Source organism: Odontesthes bonariensis, chromosome 7 (genome assembly GCF_027942865.1).
Source record: "Odontesthes bonariensis isolate fOdoBon6 chromosome 7, fOdoBon6.hap1, whole genome shotgun sequence".
Taxonomy (NCBI): domain Eukaryota; kingdom Metazoa; phylum Chordata; class Actinopteri; order Atheriniformes; family Atherinopsidae; genus Odontesthes; species Odontesthes bonariensis.
Window position 1 is genome coordinate 12,650,805 of NC_134512.1, and position 20,157 is coordinate 12,670,961.

The window sequence follows — 20,157 nt, forward strand, 5'->3', positions numbered from 1 at the left end:
TTCCACAAGAAGTCTTGTCATGCTGTCAATATGTAGTCAATTTTTACTTCATCTTTATTTTGTGTTTAAAAATTTGTGGTTAAAAATTACAATATATTTTTTTAAAAGTAACTTACACATTGTACAAACAATTCAAAGCAAGTCCTACTCTGCTGAACAATCCTGTAAATATGGCTGCTGCAAAAGCAAGTTTTGTGATTAACTAGGTTATAATGTTTTTTAGGGCTCCACCTCACCATATATTTCGTTCAAAGGTCCAAATGACTTCAGATCATTGCACAGAACTGACCTGTGCGAGCCGTTTTATGAGCTGTTTATAAAGCAATTCAAGACGGTTAACAAAAGGGTGTTTGAGGTGACTGATATACTTTTTTAAAAAGTGAAATTTAGTTCATTTCCACCAACACTCAACAAAAATGCTTTCAATTGGTGCTGCTTGAAATTGTAAAAAAAAAAGAAGCTATGTACAGTATTCTGTCTTTTGTCTGAGGTAATCAATCGATGAGCTGCACATTCAGCAGATATCACCTACAGACAACAACATTCAAGAAACCTTTACACAAATCATTCTCAGATTTTACAAAACAGGTCAACAACTGGTTTCGTTTTCTTGTTGAAAAGGTTGACCATCCTCTCTGGTTAAAGACAGAAATACACTCCCATCTGCTTGTCTGTGCAACTCCTGCGAACCTAAATAAAAACAGAACATTTTCCGTTGAACAACAAAAATGTCATTTCATGATGTTGGTGATAAATGTGGTCACGCTCCTCGGGTGAGGTCTAAACATGGCTTAGCAGCATCAGCATGTACCAAGGCCATGATGTTTTCAAATAACGTTCGAGCTTGTTTTCTGCTTGTCAGAGGGTTACTTACATGAGTTTTGTTCATGAACTGGATGAGGCCGCATACACACAGGAGGGAACTCTCCAAACATGGCAACCATCACCTGCAGCAGGCTCACCAGGTCACACTCACCCTGATAATGGAAACAAAAAGTCTCAGAAATGCAATGTGGCTCTTTGCCATTATTCGTTTCTTTAAATGAAGAATCAAGAAGATATTGTTTCAGTTCTTACATTGTTCCACTGTTCCAAGTAAGGCATCTTGATTTCATCGTTGCTCGACACATACTTTCCTCTGATGGTCATCATCTCACATGTGGGTATTAGAAAACAGATGGGAGCCACTAGGGGGTAGTTTTCCTCAATCCAAACGTTTATGGGTATGTTGTACGTCTTGTCTTGTTTAATAAAAGAGGAAAAATATTTCATGAAAATTCACAGATGTGTTGCTTTTACATTTACATTTATTTGGAATAATTCTCGTTACACGGCACAAAATGCAAAGTCACTGCTACCTGAAATCAGCACAGGTATGGTTCCAGTAAGACACACCATGTCCTTTATGGTTCCATCATTGTAAACTTAAAAAGGAAAAAGGTAAAATAAAAAACATCAATGCATTTATAACTGAAAATGACATTTTTCTTATGTTTAACATGCGTTTTTTTTACACTTACCATATCTATCCATCACGGGCACAAGGTTCTTGAAGTAAGTTATTGCAACACGAATTTCATGGGCCACGTGTTTGCGAAGATATTTCTGCAAAATACATACAACAAGAAAAAACAGGTAAAGACTTTAAAACAGGAACATTCACATATTCACATTCAGTTTTACAGCCATCAGTTATTGTAGTATTTTGTCTTTGTTAGATTAGGCGAGAATAGAAACCTTATTGACGACTGTCCTTACCTTAGGAAGCATTTTGTGTAGCGAGCCTTTACGAAATGGCTTGACTGATGACATGATTCAAAAAAAGAAAGAAGGATATCTACTTTTTTCTTCTACCAGCAACACTCACCACTCTCAACCTTCGATCTGTCTTAACTTAAGTAGGATCTTTGTCTTTTATAACCCTTGACAGCCAGGAAGAGAACAGCCCCACAGATATGCAAATTACTTGCCCTAGAAAAACAATACCTGCACTGTTTGAACAAACAACACCAGATCATGTCTCATCTCTTGGAACAGGATCAATATTAAAATCCAACATCTGTTATAGTCGGAAATATGTCTATGCCTATATCTATAATCCTATTTGTAAAGTACTGTGAAATGATTTCAAACCATTCATCAAAATCATTTCACCAATCACTCATCAGTGCTAACACAACGATTACCATATAATACCAACATCCTCACAATTACTAACAGCAATGAGATGCAGCGTTTCCAAAAAGGTTGCTCTGAAAATGAAAATGTCTTTACAGTATCCCCACAATTGCTTCAGTTTAACAGAGTTGAATTTCATATCTGATAATATGTGATTATTCTTCTGATGATATTTCTTGTTTACTTTCTCCTTCCCGCCTAACTGCAGGAAGTGATCAATATACACTGACGCACACACGTGCAAACAGCTGCCCTATTTTCAGAGGGACAGCTTGGTTCAAAGTAATACACCTCACAAATAAGGATGTTAAACTGATACAAAGGTATCAAGATGCCAGGACCAACTTTACAGTTTATTTAGGAGAGAGAATCATTAAGAAGCTCTCCCTTCTCGTTGCATACGTTTAGCTGAGCTTAAGGAAAAATAGTTTATCCTGTTCACTTTTACAATCTAAAACTTCTTACAAAGGGCACCACTGACTGTAAACCTCTTGAGTAAACACAGCATTTATGACAGCCCTTTGAACCCTCATCACGGGTGCTTTACACCATTTTGTGCAACACTTTAGTCAGAGCTGTACTGGCCCGTAAAAAGTTTCAATCGCTGCATTATAAAATGAACTCCTTTTTGTCGATAACATTTATTTATTCACTTTGATCAGTATTCCCTTTTTTCTTTTTTTTTTAAGAGCTGTACATCTCAGCCTGCACTTCTTCTTATTGTCAAAGATATTTACATCCTCCTGTAGGTGGCAGCAAATCTCACATTTCAGAATAAAAAGGAAATTTTAATGAGTTTCATTTTGACATCTTTATTCTCGTCCTGCAATACATTTGCCACATTTTCAAAGGGTAAATACATCTTAAATAGCTGAACAGCCGAAATTTTTTACACACAATTCTTCCACAGTTTGCAAGGGGAGAAACAAGCCCTTGAGCCCACGACATCCTTGTGCAAATCCCCCAATGGTCCGTACAGTCTATGCCATGCTCATCTGGTTGTCTGACATTTATGTATATCAGTGGTTTGTTGGGTCGCTTGCATTGCAATAACATGCTGCTGTTATTCTAAAGCAACAGGAGTTTGAATGCATAGATCTGTGGAATTCTATGATATTTTTCGTGGATGTGCTGTTTAGAGATTGAGAAGATAAGGACAGGCATATATTCAGGACTGTAATTACATGTTATAAATGTCCAACTTTAAAAAAAAATAATAAATCATGTTTGAGCACAAAGGATGAAAAAACAAAAAGGGGTGGGAAAGACAGTCAAAAGTGGGGCCAGGGATAATGCCTCGCACAATCTCGGTCATTTAAACACAAAGGTTTTTTCAAACAATATGTGAAGGCTAACACACATTCACAGTTTGTGTCCTTCCTCCACACCGCGAAATGAGCAGTCCACCGAATAATAAGTGGTTTTTGTAAGCTCTGGCACAAGACATTTTAACTGTACAAAAACAATTGCCAAAAGATATTTGACGTCTTTCAGACACCTTTAAAATGTCTGAGGTCTATATTTAACGTATGTGTCCAAGATAGGGCGGTATTGTCCATGACATCACCATTTATGACCAGTTCAATATGGTAGAATAATCTGTGCAAAATGTAACTACCACAGCATGTTTATACTATCATTCTGACAACTTGGTTTACACTGGGTTATGACTCAAAGTTTATGTATATATCGTTTTTCAATATCAAAGTAAATTTTATTCAGACAGGTGTTATTGAAGAGCGAGCAAAATATCAGGGCAGCGTGAGTTGTCTTTCAAGTTTTGTACATCTGAACACACGAGTATTTTTTTTGTCGCGCACATATTCAAACATATACAACACAGTAAACATTATCATCTCGGGCAGAGCGAGCCGCAAACATGAGGTACAGACTAGCTAAAAGATAAGGCAAAGAAAACACGGATCAGTCTTTTATTTAGGCAGCAAATAAATACAGTTATGGAGAGCACAAGCCTTTCAGTATTATTAAACTAAGCAATGCACTCCCATAACCCAGTATCCATTACCTGTTGCACACAATAGTCCCACATATACAGTAAATCTGGTTTTTGATAAGATTAGCACCTGACTTGGTATTGTTCCTTGAAAGAGCAGTAGGTCGCGGAGAAAGAGGAGCAGTTTGAGGATAGTATGGTATGTGTGGAAAAACTGATGTTCAACTCCGAGGCAGGACTTGTGCGTTACACTCTGCAAAACCCACTCGTGACATCCCGCACCCTGGTTTCCAGGGCTGTTAGTTGATACGTTCCAAGACACTGATTCCTGAGCCTTATTATCCAAAAGGAGTCATTCTTGCAATCTTAAAATAGCAGTGATCACCAAGTAGTAAACAAAAGTTGTAAATCCTAGTAACTGAAATGCGATAAAAACTCATTTTTTAAATTTCTCTATTACCGTATCCAGTCTCTGCTTCTTTAATAAAAGCAAAGATGACAACTGGTTTTCTATGTTCATGTTCTGTACCCTTCCTTTTTAAGCCAAAGTAAAACAGAAGAATTAGTCGTCGTGAGAGATGTTTTATTCCCAACACTTTGTATAGTTTGGAAACTGGAGTCCTATTGCACCAGAACCTACGTACATTAGCCATTACAATTATCATTTTGCAAACATATCTCACGATGAATCATCAAATAGTCATGGTAGCCGCATCCTTGAGATCCATCCATCTCTGTATTTTCCTTTCAAAACATCTATTCCAGAAGAAACTTTACCTTAAAAAAGGTCAATAAAAACATCAAACCAGGTGCCATCTGAAGTGAGCACCCTTGCTCACTTATAGTGGTCAGTGGCTTTCAAATCTACCAATCACACACACATACAAACACACACATACAAAGCAAATTTCATACCAAAAAAACAAAACAGAGATTTTTTTCTTTTTACAGCACAGGCTAATTGTTAAACAACAAAAAAAATTACAGTCTCTCCCACATCCGCCTTCACCTGCTGTATCCAGTACAATGACGGGACTACACAGCCATTCAGGGGAACCCAACACAGGTGCATTGAAGAGGGGAGGAGGGTTATTTATGTGAGATGTGTTAGAGAAATTAAATGTCCATTCCAGTCCTTTTAAAAAACACAAAACAAAACAAAAAAAAAACAGTCAGTCCTTACAGCGACGAGGCAGGAGGAGGGGAATTAGGCTTCAAGGTGGGAAGAGGTAAGAGACACCCCCTTTACAACCAGTGTTGAGACTGAAAACAATAAGTTAGCAGGAAAAATGTGGAGCAACCCAGCTTGACGGAGTCATTAGTGGTACTGCTCACAGGTCAATGTGGACCAACAAAAAAAAAAGAATGGACCAGGCCGGGCTAGTTCACATAGCCACGAAGGCAGTAGTCCAAAATCTTCCTTTCCACAAAAGTCTATGGTCCAGTCAGCCCTGGTGGTTTCCTTGTGAGCTTTTGCTTCAATCATCCTCTTTTTGATAAAGTTTGTATTTGATCTTTGTTTTTATCCATCTTTCTTCGTGTCCATGCTGCCACGTTGCGCTGTAGCGTTTCTCCTCGACGTGTACTGGAGTGCTAGGAAATGAAATAACATGCAATAGAGCAGACATTAGTGCCTTTTTAACTTTTCTTGGGAGACATACATTTGTGTTTTAAACTAAAATTCACATTAGGTTTTTCTTACAATAAACATTCATTGATGTATGAATATTGTGGAAGGAGTTTCCAGCATAACAGACGAATCGGATGACTATTTCCGTGTTTCTAATGTCTCACCTGCATCATGATACAACGCATCGGCAGCTCATACAGTCCTGACCGCTCTCGTCGGGTGGGTTCAGCTTCCTCAGCTTATGCTGCCTGATCTCCCTTACCAGTGTGTAGAAGGCGTCCTCGACTCCCTGTAAACACAACAAACACACAAAGGTTACAGTCAGATACTGACTCTTACCACCATCAATCATGAGCGGAGAACATTGAATGCACCTTTTATAACTGACTTGTAACTTCAAAGGTGAACACAACACTTGGCAACATTACCATGGCAACCCTGATCATTTCAGACTTTAGTTATTCAAAAAAAAGGTACTAAGATAAGTCACTGCATTTCCTTTTAAGTAGGGCTGGGCAAGTTAACTCCTTATTATCGCGTTAACGCATTAATTATTTAACGCCGATAAATATTTTATCCAGCATTAACGCATGTTTTTTATTATTATTATTATTATTGTTGTTGTTTAAAAAACATTTTGGCGGATTTCGTGCCTTTAATCAATAGGAAAGTTCTTAGAGACAGGAAGCAGGGGGCAGAGAGAGGGGTAACGACATGCAGCACAGGGCTGTCCGATGCAGGACTCGAACCGGGGCCAGCTGCAGCGAGGACTATAGCCTCTTGTACATGGGGCACCTGCTCAACCCACTACACCACAAACCACCCCTGTTTTATCATTTGTTTTTATTATTGTAAAAGTCTGTTGCTCACAGGCTTTTATTTAGTAAAAGTGTTGCTGTCTGCTGCGGAACCAGAAAAGAGAGTAATTGACGGATCCACCAAACATGGAAAAGTGTACGGAACTTTTACTCAGCCATTTTCATTTTAAAGTTCTTCCAGACGGTGGAGTCGACAGAACCAAAGTCATCTGTAAACACTGCCAAGTTGAATTGTCTAGTTCCAGTCTAAAATATCACTTAAAGGCAAAACACACAACCGATACCAGCAAGTCATTCAAGGAAACAGACAGTGGAGCGAGGCTTCTACATAAAAACTAAAAGTTAAAGATGCTGATGTTAAAAGTGTGTTTGCACAACAAATGTTATGGCACTTTCATCCATATGGCAGTACATTTAAAGGACAAGACCGTTTTTTTGACATTGGGCCCTTGATTTCACATTATAACATGATGTTCTACTCACCCCTGCTTGTTGTTGGTAATTTGGAGCTGTTCCGAAGATATTCGAGAGGCGTCTGGCTGCTCTCTTGAGATATTCGGCCATGAAACGGTTTCCTATGGGCAACGTTATACAGGCACAAACTATGCTGTTTATAATTTATTAATTACTGTACACTAGCACTGATAACGTGGAGGTGCGTCGCTTACTTCAAAAAATCCGGGTTACTGTAATTTTGAATTTTTGTCGTAAAGTGGGTGTTACTGACGTCCTCGTGGTGCTACTGCCACAGACAGCCCACTGACCTGCTGCCTATTTATTCATTCGGCTAAAATTCAAAATTACAGTAACCCGGATTTTTTGAAGTAAGCGACGCACCTCCACGTTATCAGTGCTAGTGTACAATAATTAATAAATTATAAACAGCATAGTTTGTGCCTGTATAACGTTGCCCATAGGAAACCGTTTCATGGCCGAATATCTCAAGAGAGCAGCCAGACGCCTCTCGAATATCTTCGGAACAGCTCCAAATTACCAACAACAAGCAGGGGTGAGTAGAACATCATGTTATAATGTGAAATCAAGGGCCCAATGTCAAAAAAATGGTCTTGTCCTTTAAAGTAAAACTAAATGCTATACACTACTTTTGAATTAATTTTTGGCTTTTGCGTACAAATGCGATTAATCGTGATTAATCTGGGAAATCATGTGATTAATTAGATTAAAAATTTTAATCGTTGCCCAGCCCTACATTTAAGTAACAGAGATTCTGCAGGTTTAACAATGAATGTGAGCTCGTCTTTATCCACATAATGCATTGAAGTGAGTCACAGACAGTGAAAGCGATGCAGCAATTAGTCCTTATAAGGCCTTTCAAATACTGCAGCTCTGTTTTCCAGCCAAGGTAACCTGGCTATGAGTCACTGCCTGTGGCAAAATAAAATGTTCTCGGCAGCACAAATCACATCACACCACAGGCCACGCATTGCTGTGTGAGTTTGAATATGCTTGTAATAATGAAGAAAAACAGGAGAGAAGACAAGGGTTCCTCCATCAAAATACAAGTGCGGTGAGTTGATGCATGCTTCCTGTACATTACCTACCTGTCGTGTTTTGGCAGAGGTCTCGATGTAAGGGATGCCGTAGGAGCGAGCTAGCTCCTGGGCTTGCCTTGTGTCCACTGTTCGTGCGGGGAGGTCACATTTGTTTCCCACAAGCACCATGGGTACATCATCAGAGTCCTTCACCCGTTTAATCTGTTCTCTAAGAAATTGAAAACAAGAAAGTTACAATTGATGACAATTCATTTACATGAATTTAGATTTTTTTTTATTTTTATTCAAGCCATCCAAGCACTGTAATTAACCACCATGACAAGTCTTAGTGTTTGGGATCTTCTCCGCTTCAAAAACAACAGCAACTCCACCACTGGAGAATCAACCACCCAGGGAACTTTGGGACCCAGAGGAAGATCTAGGGCCTGCCTGTGCTGGGCTGTGCTGCGCTGCACTGCTGAAGGAGGAGGGTGGGGAGAAATAGAAGGGGGAGGAGGAGGGATGGACAACAGGCAGGCGGCAAACAGCATTACCTCATCACTACAGCAGCAAGTGCCAAACGCCATGCAGCCAGGAAGGACTGAGTGAGACGAATGGGTCAAATCAGCTCAGCCCTTCTTCTCTGTCAGCCCCTGTACAGCAGGATACCTCCAGCACAGTCAGCCTGGCCCATTTACAGTCACTGCTTACAGTGATTAAGACCTCACTTGCTCCGAGTTTTGATACACTTAAACCACAGACCTGTTGTCGGCCGGTGAGACTGGTATTTCAAATGTATTTTTATTCATTTGACATTCTTGAGCATGGTATGGCACTGCACTGCACTGCCCGTGCAGCGAGTGGTTCCCAACAACAGGGAGAACTTTAAAAAAGAAAAATTCAACAATCTTTGCCTTTGAAAACAGCTGACCAGCTTCAACTTATTCAAGCACCAAGCCAAAACCTATGCGTGCTTTCACACAACAACAACAGTTGTGTTAAAGCCAGCGGGGCTACAATGACAGTAATCAAGACAGATGTGAAGGATGCTCAAAAATCCTGCAAAATAATAAAATAAATGATAGATAAATGCATCCAAATATGTAGCCTCTTTTACTTGCAACATGCATGACTGACAAACAAGTGTTTAATGTGATGAAAGACAAAATGTGGCAAAGATAGAGAGCACTGTCATCTCCAACTGAAACTCCCCACCCCCTCCCTTTCTCCTTCCCTGTCCTTGGGAGCACTACCTCGGCCTGCTCCTCTAATTGAGTTAGGATCGATTTCATTGGCATCGTGCTATAAGCCTCCAGTTGGGGGCTAAGCTTTCTTTAGCTGTGTTAAATGCTACAGCATGACATCACCCTGCTACTGCAGAGAGCTGGCGCACACACGTATACACGCCCCTGTACCTCCAGACCCCATGGGAGTCCCTGTAGCACAAACTGCATATACAAGTGCATGAACAGACAAGCAAGGAGGAGGACTTACAAATAATTTTGTGTCTAAACTCCACCCAAAGTGACAGGCAAATACACATGATCATATCTACAACAATGAAAACCTTCTTTCCCTCTTAAACACACCTGTATTGGTGAATGTCCTCAAAAGACTTGGTGTTGTTTATGGCAAAAACACAGAGGAAGCCCTCCCCAGTTCTCATGTACTGATCCCTCATGGCGCTGTACTCCTCCTGACCTGCAGTGTCCAGGATATCAAGCAGGCAGGTCTCCCCATCAATCACCACTTGCTTGCGGTACGAGTCCTGAAGAAAGAAAAAAAAAAAAGAGGACAAAATCAAACGTTTAGCGTGCTTCTGAAAGACATCACTCAAAGACAGTCATGTCGCAATCAAAACAGATGACGTTTAAGGCAACTGGTAGTCCATCACTGTTGAAGTCACATTGCTGGGCTTGTTCACTCTGGGCTAAGCAGCATGTACATATAATTTAAAAAGACACAGATACTGTATATAACATTGTGTATCAACCTATATCTGTTATCAATGTCCTGTCAAATTTCAGATCAATGAAAATCAAGAGATCAGAAGAGCAGGGTATCATCAGAGCCAATGTTTAGCCATCCAACATTCAGTCACAAAAACATGGAGCGCTGCCCCTTTGTTTGTTAGAGCATGGGGGCCAGGAATGCAAATACACAAAAAGGACATTGTCTGGCCAGAGGCAGGCGTGGTGAGAAAGAGAGGGAGAGCATGAAGACAGAGAGGCAGAAAAAGAGCGGAGAAAAAATATTCTCGCTTGCCTCTCTCTGCAAGTCTTTCAGTGTCTTATTTTCATGAAAATATAGAGTAAAAGGGTGGAGTAAAGCTTTTCTTGAGGCAAATTTAGGAATTTCTCTCAAGCCTGACCACAACATTCAATTAATTCAATTACTGTAACTTAGTTTAGACTGAGCTGTCGTCTCAGTAGGGTGCAAAAAATATTTCTCAGCACTGACTATGGCCTGAGACATTTACATCAAACAAGTGGATCAACTATACATGGACTGCACATCTTTCATTATTGTGTAAAAGCATCAATAATACAAGCACACAACATTTAAAGGGGACATAATATATATATTTTCACCAACTCAACCCAGAGATGACCCACAGAAATGACACGTAGAACATCCAGAAGAGAGTTATACCTCTATAGTGGGGTCATATTCATCCACAAAGTGGTTCTGGATGAGCTGGATGGTTAGTGCACTCTTGCCCACGCCTCCAGCTCCAACTACCACCAGCTTATACTCGGTCATCTTTGCCGCTGCTGCTCACCACACCACTGTTGGAGAGAAGAAAGTAAAGCAAAAAAGGTGCAAGTTAGTATTCTGCCAGAAAAACCCCTATAAGCACACAGCATTATGATAAGCAGTCCTCTGCCACTAAACTGCCATGTTGTGGTCCACGGCTTGTGGTCCAGACAAAACATCTGACATTGGCGAGAAACATTTGTGCTGGAGTGTGTATACAGTGGGACTGAGGTTGAGACCCTCAAAGGGGAATGTGAAAAATGTGCTGAAGGTACTCAATGTTCCAATCCTCCACCGCTCAGTGTGAGCAGTAGAGTGCACGAGAGGGAGAGCTGGATACAAAGCGGGAGAAAAGAAGGAGGGGCGCGACAGTGGCAAACAGATCCTCATCACTCAGGTTTTGCCTTATTAATCTACACCTTTTGGCCAATGGTGACAGATGGCATAGCAAAAAATATATATAAAGCACTAAAAACGCACGTGATAAAAATGCTAAAAAGTTAAATGGGGTCTGCACATATTCACTGCTGAAAGCAGAACCTTTCTTTGGGTTTCTTCAATTTACAGCAACAGAGAGAGAGGTCTAAAGAGGATTTTAAGACTCCAGGTGGGACTGCTGTTGCAACTTACAGACCCACTCAACCAACTAAATAGATCTAGTTGATGTAACAGACTTTTGTTGATCATAAAATCAAGGAATGTTATTGATTAATCCATCTCCTGAGAAAACATAAGTGATGTCCACTCCCTGATAAACATTAGGCTACATTTACAAGAATCCACAAGTTTTGTCTGCATTTGTAAACCTGGAATTAAACGGTAACAAATTTCACCACCGAAATACAAAATTCTGCTCAATTATCCAAACTATACAGCCGACGAAATCGGACAACTAATCCAGGTGTGCTCACAAGATGTGATGAACTCAAAGAAAATGCCGTGAGAAAATTGTGTTACAACATTAACATCTAGTAACCTGGAGCCACAAATGTAGAGTGTTGTATATCCATGCATAAACAGAAGTTAGTACAATGATGTACACAGACCCTCTGATGTCACTCCAACCACAGCTCTATAGGCCTGTAAAATTCCAGGTGTTAAGCCAATGAGTTGTTGAGGTAGTCATATGGGAGTTTTCCACTAAGCTCTGTAGTGAATTGTGACTCAGCTTATTAAAAAATTTACCAAAACGTTACCAAATCTATGACCTAAAAGTGACATGATGCCAGACTAGTGAAAGACACCATGAGTCAGAATTGGAAAAAAAAAAAAAAAAACAATCTCTCATGAAGCTTTCACAAGAATACATACAGCACAGTTCTAATGAAGTCTGCTGGAGGGCGACGGCAGCAGCAGAAACTGTGGTCACAGCTTGGTGTTGTAATGGTTTTGGTTTGACAGAACAGTTTCCCTTTCTGTTTTACAGCTGTGACTAAAGTCTCCTTCTAGATGCTTGTATGCCATTCACATTGCACACAAAGAAAGATAGATTTATCACCCAGGTACAGAAGTAGCCGTTTTCCTTTGTTCTGATAATGGTACAGTCCACTGTACTTTGGTGAACCGTGACCTCTTTCAACAAAAACTTTTATTGAAACCAGAATCGAGAAAACACCATGACACCTGTGCACATCTGCCCAACTCTATCCCCAATTTGTGTTCCTCTAAAAGGTTCTTCTTTCTCATTGCTTGGACAAAGCCACTCCGAGTACAAGATAAACACGTGCAAATGAACAGGCTCAAGGGTTTCACTTTGCTGAATGTTCCTTTGGAGGACTGAAGAAGAGAATAATTAACCCTATTGTGTATTGAGCCTGTTAGAATACCAAGAACACTACAAGTCATCTTTCATAAACAATACAGTCTGTGCTATATTTGTGACAGATTCCTCGATCACCAAAGAGTGCTGAACATCGGTCAGAGCAGAGAACACACACACGCCCTCCGGCTTGTGCTTTAACTCCCAAAGGTGCACACACAGCTGGAGTGAATCTTTAACTCAACTTGTAGAAACAGATGAGTGTCAGTTGACACCAACAAAACCTCTGAAGAGTTTAATCATATGAGAACACGGAGGGTGATAAAAAAAAAAAATTAAAAAATTGATTTATGAAGCAAATCGAATGAGAGGAAAAAATAACAGACATACTTCTACATTTATCTCTGGGTGTGGTGTTGTTCTAACAGAGTCAGCATGCAAAAAAGCCCTTCTTTGTGTTATTTTTGTCTGAACTGTGTGCGACTGTGCTGCGAGGGCAGACTAATATTAGCCGACATTACGGCTGGAGTGATGTTAATGATTGACAGAAAGGTAGAATTGCTAACCGAAGACAGTCCATTTAGCTGCTCTCTTTTAATCATAGAGATACGAACGCAGACCGTATGTTCCTGCAGCACACCCTCGATCCCGTAAGCTATAACTCGCCTCAGTGAAACAGGCAGATCCGAGCACCATGACATTTTTGTAAAACACCCTTACTGCTGTAATTCTGAAGCACAACAGGAAGGGAATTATACTGACCCTTCAATCTTGTGGCCAAACATTTATCTCCCTTTCACCTCGCTGTAAGTAAATCAACCTGGTGTACTATGCAGCTTACAGAGCCAGCCTCGCTCCTCAGAGCCTCCTCTAAGCAAATAAAAAGCAGCTGTGCGATGAAGAGGGACTTGTGCAGGGCAGACAGACACTGAAACATCGGTGGTCAGTGGAGGCTACGAGCCAGAGAATGGACATCGGGTCGCATAGGCAGCTACTTAAAATACAGTGAGCACAACCAGCTTTTTTTTTTTTTAGTACAACTGTAAGAAGAAAGAAAAGAAGCCAAAAGATAAAAAGAAAAACAATCAATATCCTTTCGAACCTGTGCTCTGATTTGACATATATTCTTAACTAGAGATCATTCGAGAGTGCTCAAAACATCCAATTAACTTCTTTGTATTTATATTAAATTATATAATCAAAACACCATGTTTGAAAATGAATACCAACTAATAAATGGTTATCAGCTAGCCAACAGTTAGCAAATTTGAAATGTGCTGTTTTTGGATGATTTAGGTTGATTTTCTATTTGATTTAAATAGATTACATAAAACTCTGAGAGATCAGTCTGTACAACTCAAAGTCCTGTTCTGACAGTAATGGCAAAGATTAGTAGCATTGCCAGGGGCATTGTGTATTCTTCTTCAATTATTACTCATGTAATACCCTTTGATTCCCAACAACACAAACCGCAACACAGCCCAATTCTTAACACTATCCTTAGTCAGCTGGCCTCGAATTTTCCACAAATGCAGCCTGCGCAACAGAATCAATTCTGTTATGACTAACATTCACTGGGTGATAAGAGTTCAGAGGTCTTACCAGCAAACAGGCACCCAACTCAAACTCTATTTATACGTCAGTGTTCAGTCGCTGCCCACACTAGCATGTCATGGCAAAAATAAACCTGTTTAGGGAAACCAAGTAAAAATATCTGAAGATGGGAACAGCTTATAGAGTAAAACCTGATCTGATATCCAAATAAGATGTGTGTTAAGGATAACGCATGTGCTTAATATCTTAGGCAAGAGCACTTTATTTTCAGATTTCAAAATAACAAAATATCAAAAGAGCTGAAATCAAATATTTGAATAACACCTTTGGAAGGTAACATCGCACTTAAAATGCATTTTTAATCCTCTTGTTTGAGAGGCTTGAAGTTCTGTGAGGTTCTTGAGCCATTTTGCATTCGATGCTCTTTTGAAGTCAAGACTGTGTTTGGTCCGAGGACTTTAGGGGCCATGGCAAAATCTTTAGATTGAGCCTCCCATTCTGACCTGATGGAACACACGCGCGTCCTTACGTTCCAGGCCTGACGCAACACGAGCATCATATAAACATTTTCATGGCAAACCATTTCTTTCCCCTTTTTAAATAATGTGGATAAACTACTTTAAACTTACGAAAGTAATAGAAATCCAAACCTGAATGTTTTCAACAAAGCCTTAGGGCTCAAAGGGTTAATTATCCTCTCTTAGCAGCTACCCTCCTCTCGTCTTCGTTTAACAAATCATGTAATGTTTGCGCACAGATTTGGATGTAATTTCATTGAATCCATTATGTCCTCAAACAGTAAATTTTCCACACACCAGTAGCTGCAGCACAAGACCATGACTGATCCATCCCTGCTCTACACACTTGAATTTGGGGTCTTTTCATTGAATTCTGCACCCATATATTTTCCTCCACACATACCTTGCTCACTTTGGCCAAATATTTTTTTCTTTCGACTTCATCTGCCCACAGGACTTGTTTTTACGACGCATCAGGCTTGTTGAGAAACTTCTGACACTGAACTTTGAGGAAATGGTCCTCTTTTGATGACTTTTAATAAAGGTTATATTTGAGAAGGCCTGTCCAAATTACTGCATGAATGCAATTATTCGAGCTGAGCTATCATTTTTCTTGGCCTTCCATACTTTTATTTGAGCTCCAACCTTCCTGCTGCCATTTCTTAATTCAATTTGGAAACCGAAACACACCATAGCTTATTACAACTTTGTGGCTGTTAGTTGTCTATGTTGGGTGGCTACTTTGAGATGCCCATGACTGCTGAATGTCAGGACAAGTCAGATTCTTTTTTTAAAGCTCTGTAACCCCTTTTATTATTACGAATGTGGGGGAAAAACAACTGTAACGTCTAACACCTTGTTCCAAGGGCTCAGAAGTCTTACTCAAGCTTTCCTTTTCTGCCCTCTTTTAAAATCAAACTGATCTAATGTCACACTATTGTGCTTAAAATGTTAAAAAGAACATTTAAAATGTGAACTTTATTCCTTATAATGACCAAAATTTTCTTTGAGGCCTACACAAAATATTCCTCAGAACATTGAGAGAGCCTTTTTGATAATTAACATGGATCAATATTTAACATAAAATAAATCTTCAAAAGCTGCCTTTTCTACACTGCTCGTGCTAATAACTAGTAATCTGAAGTGATACATAGTAAGCATTTAAGAGACAGACACAAATCCAAACAGAAACAGGGGTGGTAGTCACACTGATACGCAGCTTTTTAGATGCCGACACAAATGGTCACTGCATTTCATCTATATAACCAGATCACAAGTGTACACCTGCCAGATGACTGAAATTTGGAGCCTAAAATGCAAATTCAACACAGCCGCGCCTGCCACTGGGAGACTGGAGGAAGCAAAGCAGCCAGCCATGCCATCTTCCCTCAAAAACTAGGCCATGTCAGCAGCCGATTAATAATCCACACATGCATATGGAGATGAATAACAAAATTAATCATTGATAGATGCTGTCGTGTTCCTAAAGCTACTTGTTGTCAGTTTGGGCTCAAACTGAGCTGGTCTTTCTGTAGAACATCTCGCATGCGTCAGTCCTTTCACATGCTAAAAGCACACATGGAGACAAAGTTTAAGAACTTGTAGTCAAAGTTTTTGTTTGTTTTGCACACAATCCGTCAATCCCTCCTCTAGCAATCTCAGATATCTGTATTATCCACTTATTACTGTCAGTGCATGTTAACCTGTGCATCACTTAACCCCCCAAACACGTACATGTGCAGGTGCGCATGTAAAAACACGTTACTACAATGATGTCATACAATTGTCAGTTTTTCCCATTACAGACTGCAACTGACATGAGTAATCATCCTACAGCAGAATGACAAGTAATAATCAATTAAGTGGCGATTGGAGCTCCTAGAAGGAGAAGTTTCCTGCTGCCACTGTCAAGACAGGCTACGACAGCACTGCTGCCAGCAAAGTGGTGACCTTTTCCATTTCAAACTTCCCAAAACCTTTGCAGAGATGCTCTCCGTTTGATCGAGGAACGCTTCACAGCATGTTTGTGTTTAAATTTTATTTATAGCCCAGCACCTCCAGCCTCGGAAATTAACATTTCGTTTTGAAACTCGAGAGCCTCGCTTAGTCCAAGAGGATAATATTACATGACAGCTTACGGAGGGTGCAAGCACACAGCAGCGATAGGGGTGGTAGAAGGAGAGCGGCTGAGGGCGGGGGAGGGCTACTCTTACTATATGCCAAGGTCAAAAAAAAAAAAAACAGTCGAGAGAGGCTTGACATGGAAAATTAAAAATATATAGAGACATTAACAATGACAATTCTTAAAGCCCATCTTTTTGCTTTAATTGATGCAGGGAAAAAGGTATCCTTTATTTTTAATTCCCTCTAACCTGGCAGTCAGTTCCATTATTTCAATCCACACAGTGCAAGAAGCAGGGCACATGAATGACCACCTTCCACAACATGCATTCTGCTCTCCATTAAAGTGCTTAATTGGTTAAAGAATCCATACTGGTAGAACCACTGCAGAGATAATAGATTTCTAATGGCGAAATGATGGTAAGAAGACCCTCTCTAGGGAGGTATCATGGTCAGATACTGAGACTCCAAGAGCCAGGCTAGAGCTCTGATAGCCCACCACACCCTCCCACCATTCTCCAATGACATCATCACTGTAAAAGGCATCCAAACACAAGTGTTGACCTGTAAACTGAGAAATCACTACGCTGTTCTCTGAGCCCAACACAACACAAGAAAGTCAGGTTCTACGGAGTCAATTTAAAGATACAGCTAGTTGACCCTAACTCACTGAAAAGATCCAGTTATTCCCTCCTGCCTGTGAAAATCCCAAATCTGAAGAAAAAAAAAAATCCTTTGACAGAAACGTTCCACATCTCTTTTCACCTCCAACAAACATTCATATAAATCTAAATGTGCGAAAGCTCAAGCAATCAACTCTTAAAAGGCACTGGAGACCAAGTGACCTTTTCCCCACTGGGTCATCCTTTTAGCTCGTTGGGCAGAATGAGATGGTGGAGGCAGCAGCAGAGATGAAAAGGCCAGCTGACCCCCGCACAAAGGACTGCCAGTTAGAAGAGCCATGAGGCTTATCAGACACCCCCCACCCCCAAACTCCTAAAAGGTTTTCTCCGTGCAAGTTGAGAAAATTGTCCAGTTGCTTTAGTCTACAAGACGTGAAGGGATTAATCAACAGAAGATTCCATGAATCATTAGTCAGCTTTTCAAATAAATAATTATCCTTCTGTAGAATTACCATCCTAGTTGAGATGGAACAAAAACAATATCAAGTCTGAAATGACTATGGTTCCAGGAAGGGGGGGAAAACCCCACATCTGTTTAGAGCTCTTTAATATGCAAGAGGATAGGTTGTCATTGGTACAATCTTGGTTTTTAGAAGAGTCACACTTATTTGGTATGCAGCTTGGCAGTATCCAGGCCACAGCTGTTTGGAGAAAGGAACAACTCATTAATATCACACATCTATCTCTGGCTTTCATCCAACAGTTTTCCACCTGCCTGAATTCGCACCAAACCTTGCCTGAAAACTAAAGACAAAATCTCCGTTGATGCAGTTTATTACACAAATATCTCCTTGTTTGACACTTGTTCTTCATATGTGATTGCTTCAGTCAGATGCAGTGATGATATGTTGGATAATCACACAAATCAAATGCTAAAAAAAAAAAAAAAAAGAGCCACTCACTGCTTTGTTTGCAAAAAGGATAGAAACTACTATGTTTGATGCTACAATGAAGGATTGAGCCAATTAATTCTGACAAGGAATTGACTCAGCTTATGACTGCACCCTTTGTTACAGCCTAATAGTCAAAAGTGCTGATTTTGCCACGTTTTTTCCTTTTCAACTTCCAGTTGAAGCCGTTTTTCACGTACATATTATTCCATGCCATCTCTCTAAATGCCATGTAATGGAATCTGACTTCCGCAGTGATACATTCAATTCTAGTGTGATGGGGCGTCACCCTATTTGTCTGTGTGGCCACTATCGGCACCAGTAACCTCACACTCAAGATTGTCTTAACATTACAGAAGACGGAAACAAAAATTCGCTTTAACCTGGATCCATCTAAATGCCTTCAGTTTCTTTTTCAAAGTAACATGGAGGGGAAATCCACGTCGGCCAGGTTAACATCTCATTACGAAGTTTCAACAGCCGAACTCAGCAGCGACTGTTTATCAGAGCTGGTAAACGCTTAGAGAAACTGCAGGTATAGAAAAAAAAACTCATCTGGAGGACATTTAAGTCCTTTTGAATGCAGAATTAAAAACAAGCGGGGCGGAGAGCTGGATAGATAGTGTTCGAGGTCGCCGGGCGTGAATTGAAAATGTTTTGATAGCAGGCTAACGCGTTTTAACATTGGACTGCAGTCTCCCGTGGTGTTCAAAACAGTCAAAGCCCATAAAAGACGGAACTATGATGTAAAAATAAACCTTTACTGCCGACATACGTCTGACACTGGATTATAAAATGTATACTCACAACGAGCAGAGGTCTAATTAGCGTCAAGAGCGACGTTTCGTCTGCCGTAGAGGAAGAAAAAAAAAAATCTTTCAATTCCGTTGCTTCTCCGAACAAAACAAAATGTTCCCCGGGTCCCTCCCACAGTCTTCAAGTATCTGAGTCCTTTGTCCGTGTGAATGTTTAATTTTCAGTCGCTGAAATGCACCAAAGAATTCACTGGTCCAAGGTATGATGAGCCCGCGTTGAACAATGTGCTTCCACAGAGAGCAGGGAGATGAGGAGTGTGGAGCCCGGCCACGCCCAGCTCTATCACACACAGAACCGCCCCGGTTACCATGCATGTTCATGCAGCGTTCGGGTGCTGTCAGGAAAATGGTAACTAAACGAAGACGGCCACTTCATTTCCCCATTCGACCAAGTAGATCCGAGTTTGCGGAGAAGTACTCAAATCTCACAGACAAATGAATCCCTACTAAAATTAAAATAAGTAATCATTTCTATTCTCGAGCGAATCTATGGGGACTGTAAGGTTTTTAAATGTCTACGAGTCCACATTCGCCCATCACAAACCTATCCAAACGTAACCTATACCCAGACTCTGTAAAAAGTTCCAGCTATAGAATCAATAAAAAAGACAAAATCCTCTATTGCATTCCAGATATAAAAATGTGGACCTGATCTATACTACTTTTGGCCTTTGCTAAAGGCTATGGCCCAGAGATCACGAGCAGGACTTGACTTGCGTTAGGGAATGTTTTGTATTGGCCAAAGAAGTATCCCCAGTATCATATGACTACTTTGACATGAGTTATGGCAAGTTTTACGAGGGCCAGGCATGCCCCAAAGAAACAAAAATTGCCCATATCTTATGGATATGCGGCCAATTTTAGTCGAGTCAGCCAAGTCTAATCAGCCACATTCACCCTGATTCAACACTTTCATTTAAGATCTAATGTGGGCCACAACAAAACTGCAGATTTGGGCCATGTTTGGGCCATAAATGCTTTACCATC

General features: G+C 40.3%; 2 protein-coding genes across 2 annotated transcripts; both read right to left on the reverse strand.

Annotated features, from left to right (window-relative positions):
• Positions 1–514: 514 nt before the first annotated feature.
• Positions 515–1,812, reverse strand: LOC142384847 (tumor susceptibility gene 101 protein). The gene is made up of 6 exons (XM_075471157.1): positions 1,759–1,812; positions 1,521–1,605; positions 1,359–1,424; positions 1,078–1,241; positions 875–977; positions 515–528 (listed from the first exon to the last, which is right to left on the reverse strand). Exons 1-6 carry the CDS (start codon positions 1,810–1,812, stop codon positions 515–517), a joined length of 486 nt encoding a protein of 161 aa, XP_075327272.1.
• Positions 1,813–2,988: 1,176 nt separating this feature from the next.
• Positions 2,989–19,421, reverse strand: LOC142383796 (GTPase HRas). Its single transcript, XM_075469527.1, has 6 exons — positions 19,163–19,421; positions 10,726–10,862; positions 9,663–9,841; positions 8,143–8,302; positions 5,927–6,051; positions 2,989–5,725 (listed from the first exon to the last, which is right to left on the reverse strand). The coding sequence occupies exons 2-5, from the start codon at positions 10,834–10,836 to the stop codon at positions 5,932–5,934; spliced, it is 570 nt and encodes a 189-aa protein (XP_075325642.1). The 5' UTR covers positions 10,837–10,862; positions 19,163–19,421; the 3' UTR covers positions 2,989–5,725; positions 5,927–5,931.
• Positions 19,422–20,157: the final 736 nt, after the last annotated feature.

Bases quoted from the DNA above. Each gene is read 5' to 3' on its own strand.
- LOC142384847 (XM_075471157.1), bottom strand. From the start codon at position 1,812: ATGTCATCAGTCAAGCCATTTCGTAAAGGCTCGCTACACAAAATGCTT. The intron at 1,242-1,358 runs GTAGCAGTGACT...TTATTAAACAAG, and splicing joins CATACCTGTGCTGATTTCAG to ACAAGACGTACAACATACCC. The intron at 978-1,077 runs GTAAGAACTGAA...TTCCATTATCAG, and splicing joins ACTTGGAACAGTGGAACAAT to GGTGAGTGTGACCTGGTGAG.
- LOC142383796 (XM_075469527.1), bottom strand. From the start codon at position 10,836: ATGACCGAGTATAAGCTGGTGGTAGTTGGAGCTGGAGGCGTGGGCAAG. The intron at 9,842-10,725 runs GTATAACTCTCT...TTCTTTCTTCAG, and splicing joins AATATGACCCCACTATAGAG to GACTCGTACCGCAAGCAAGT. The intron at 8,303-9,662 runs GTGTGTTTAAGA...TCAATTTCTTAG, and splicing joins GAGGACATTCACCAATACAG to AGAACAGATTAAACGGGTGA.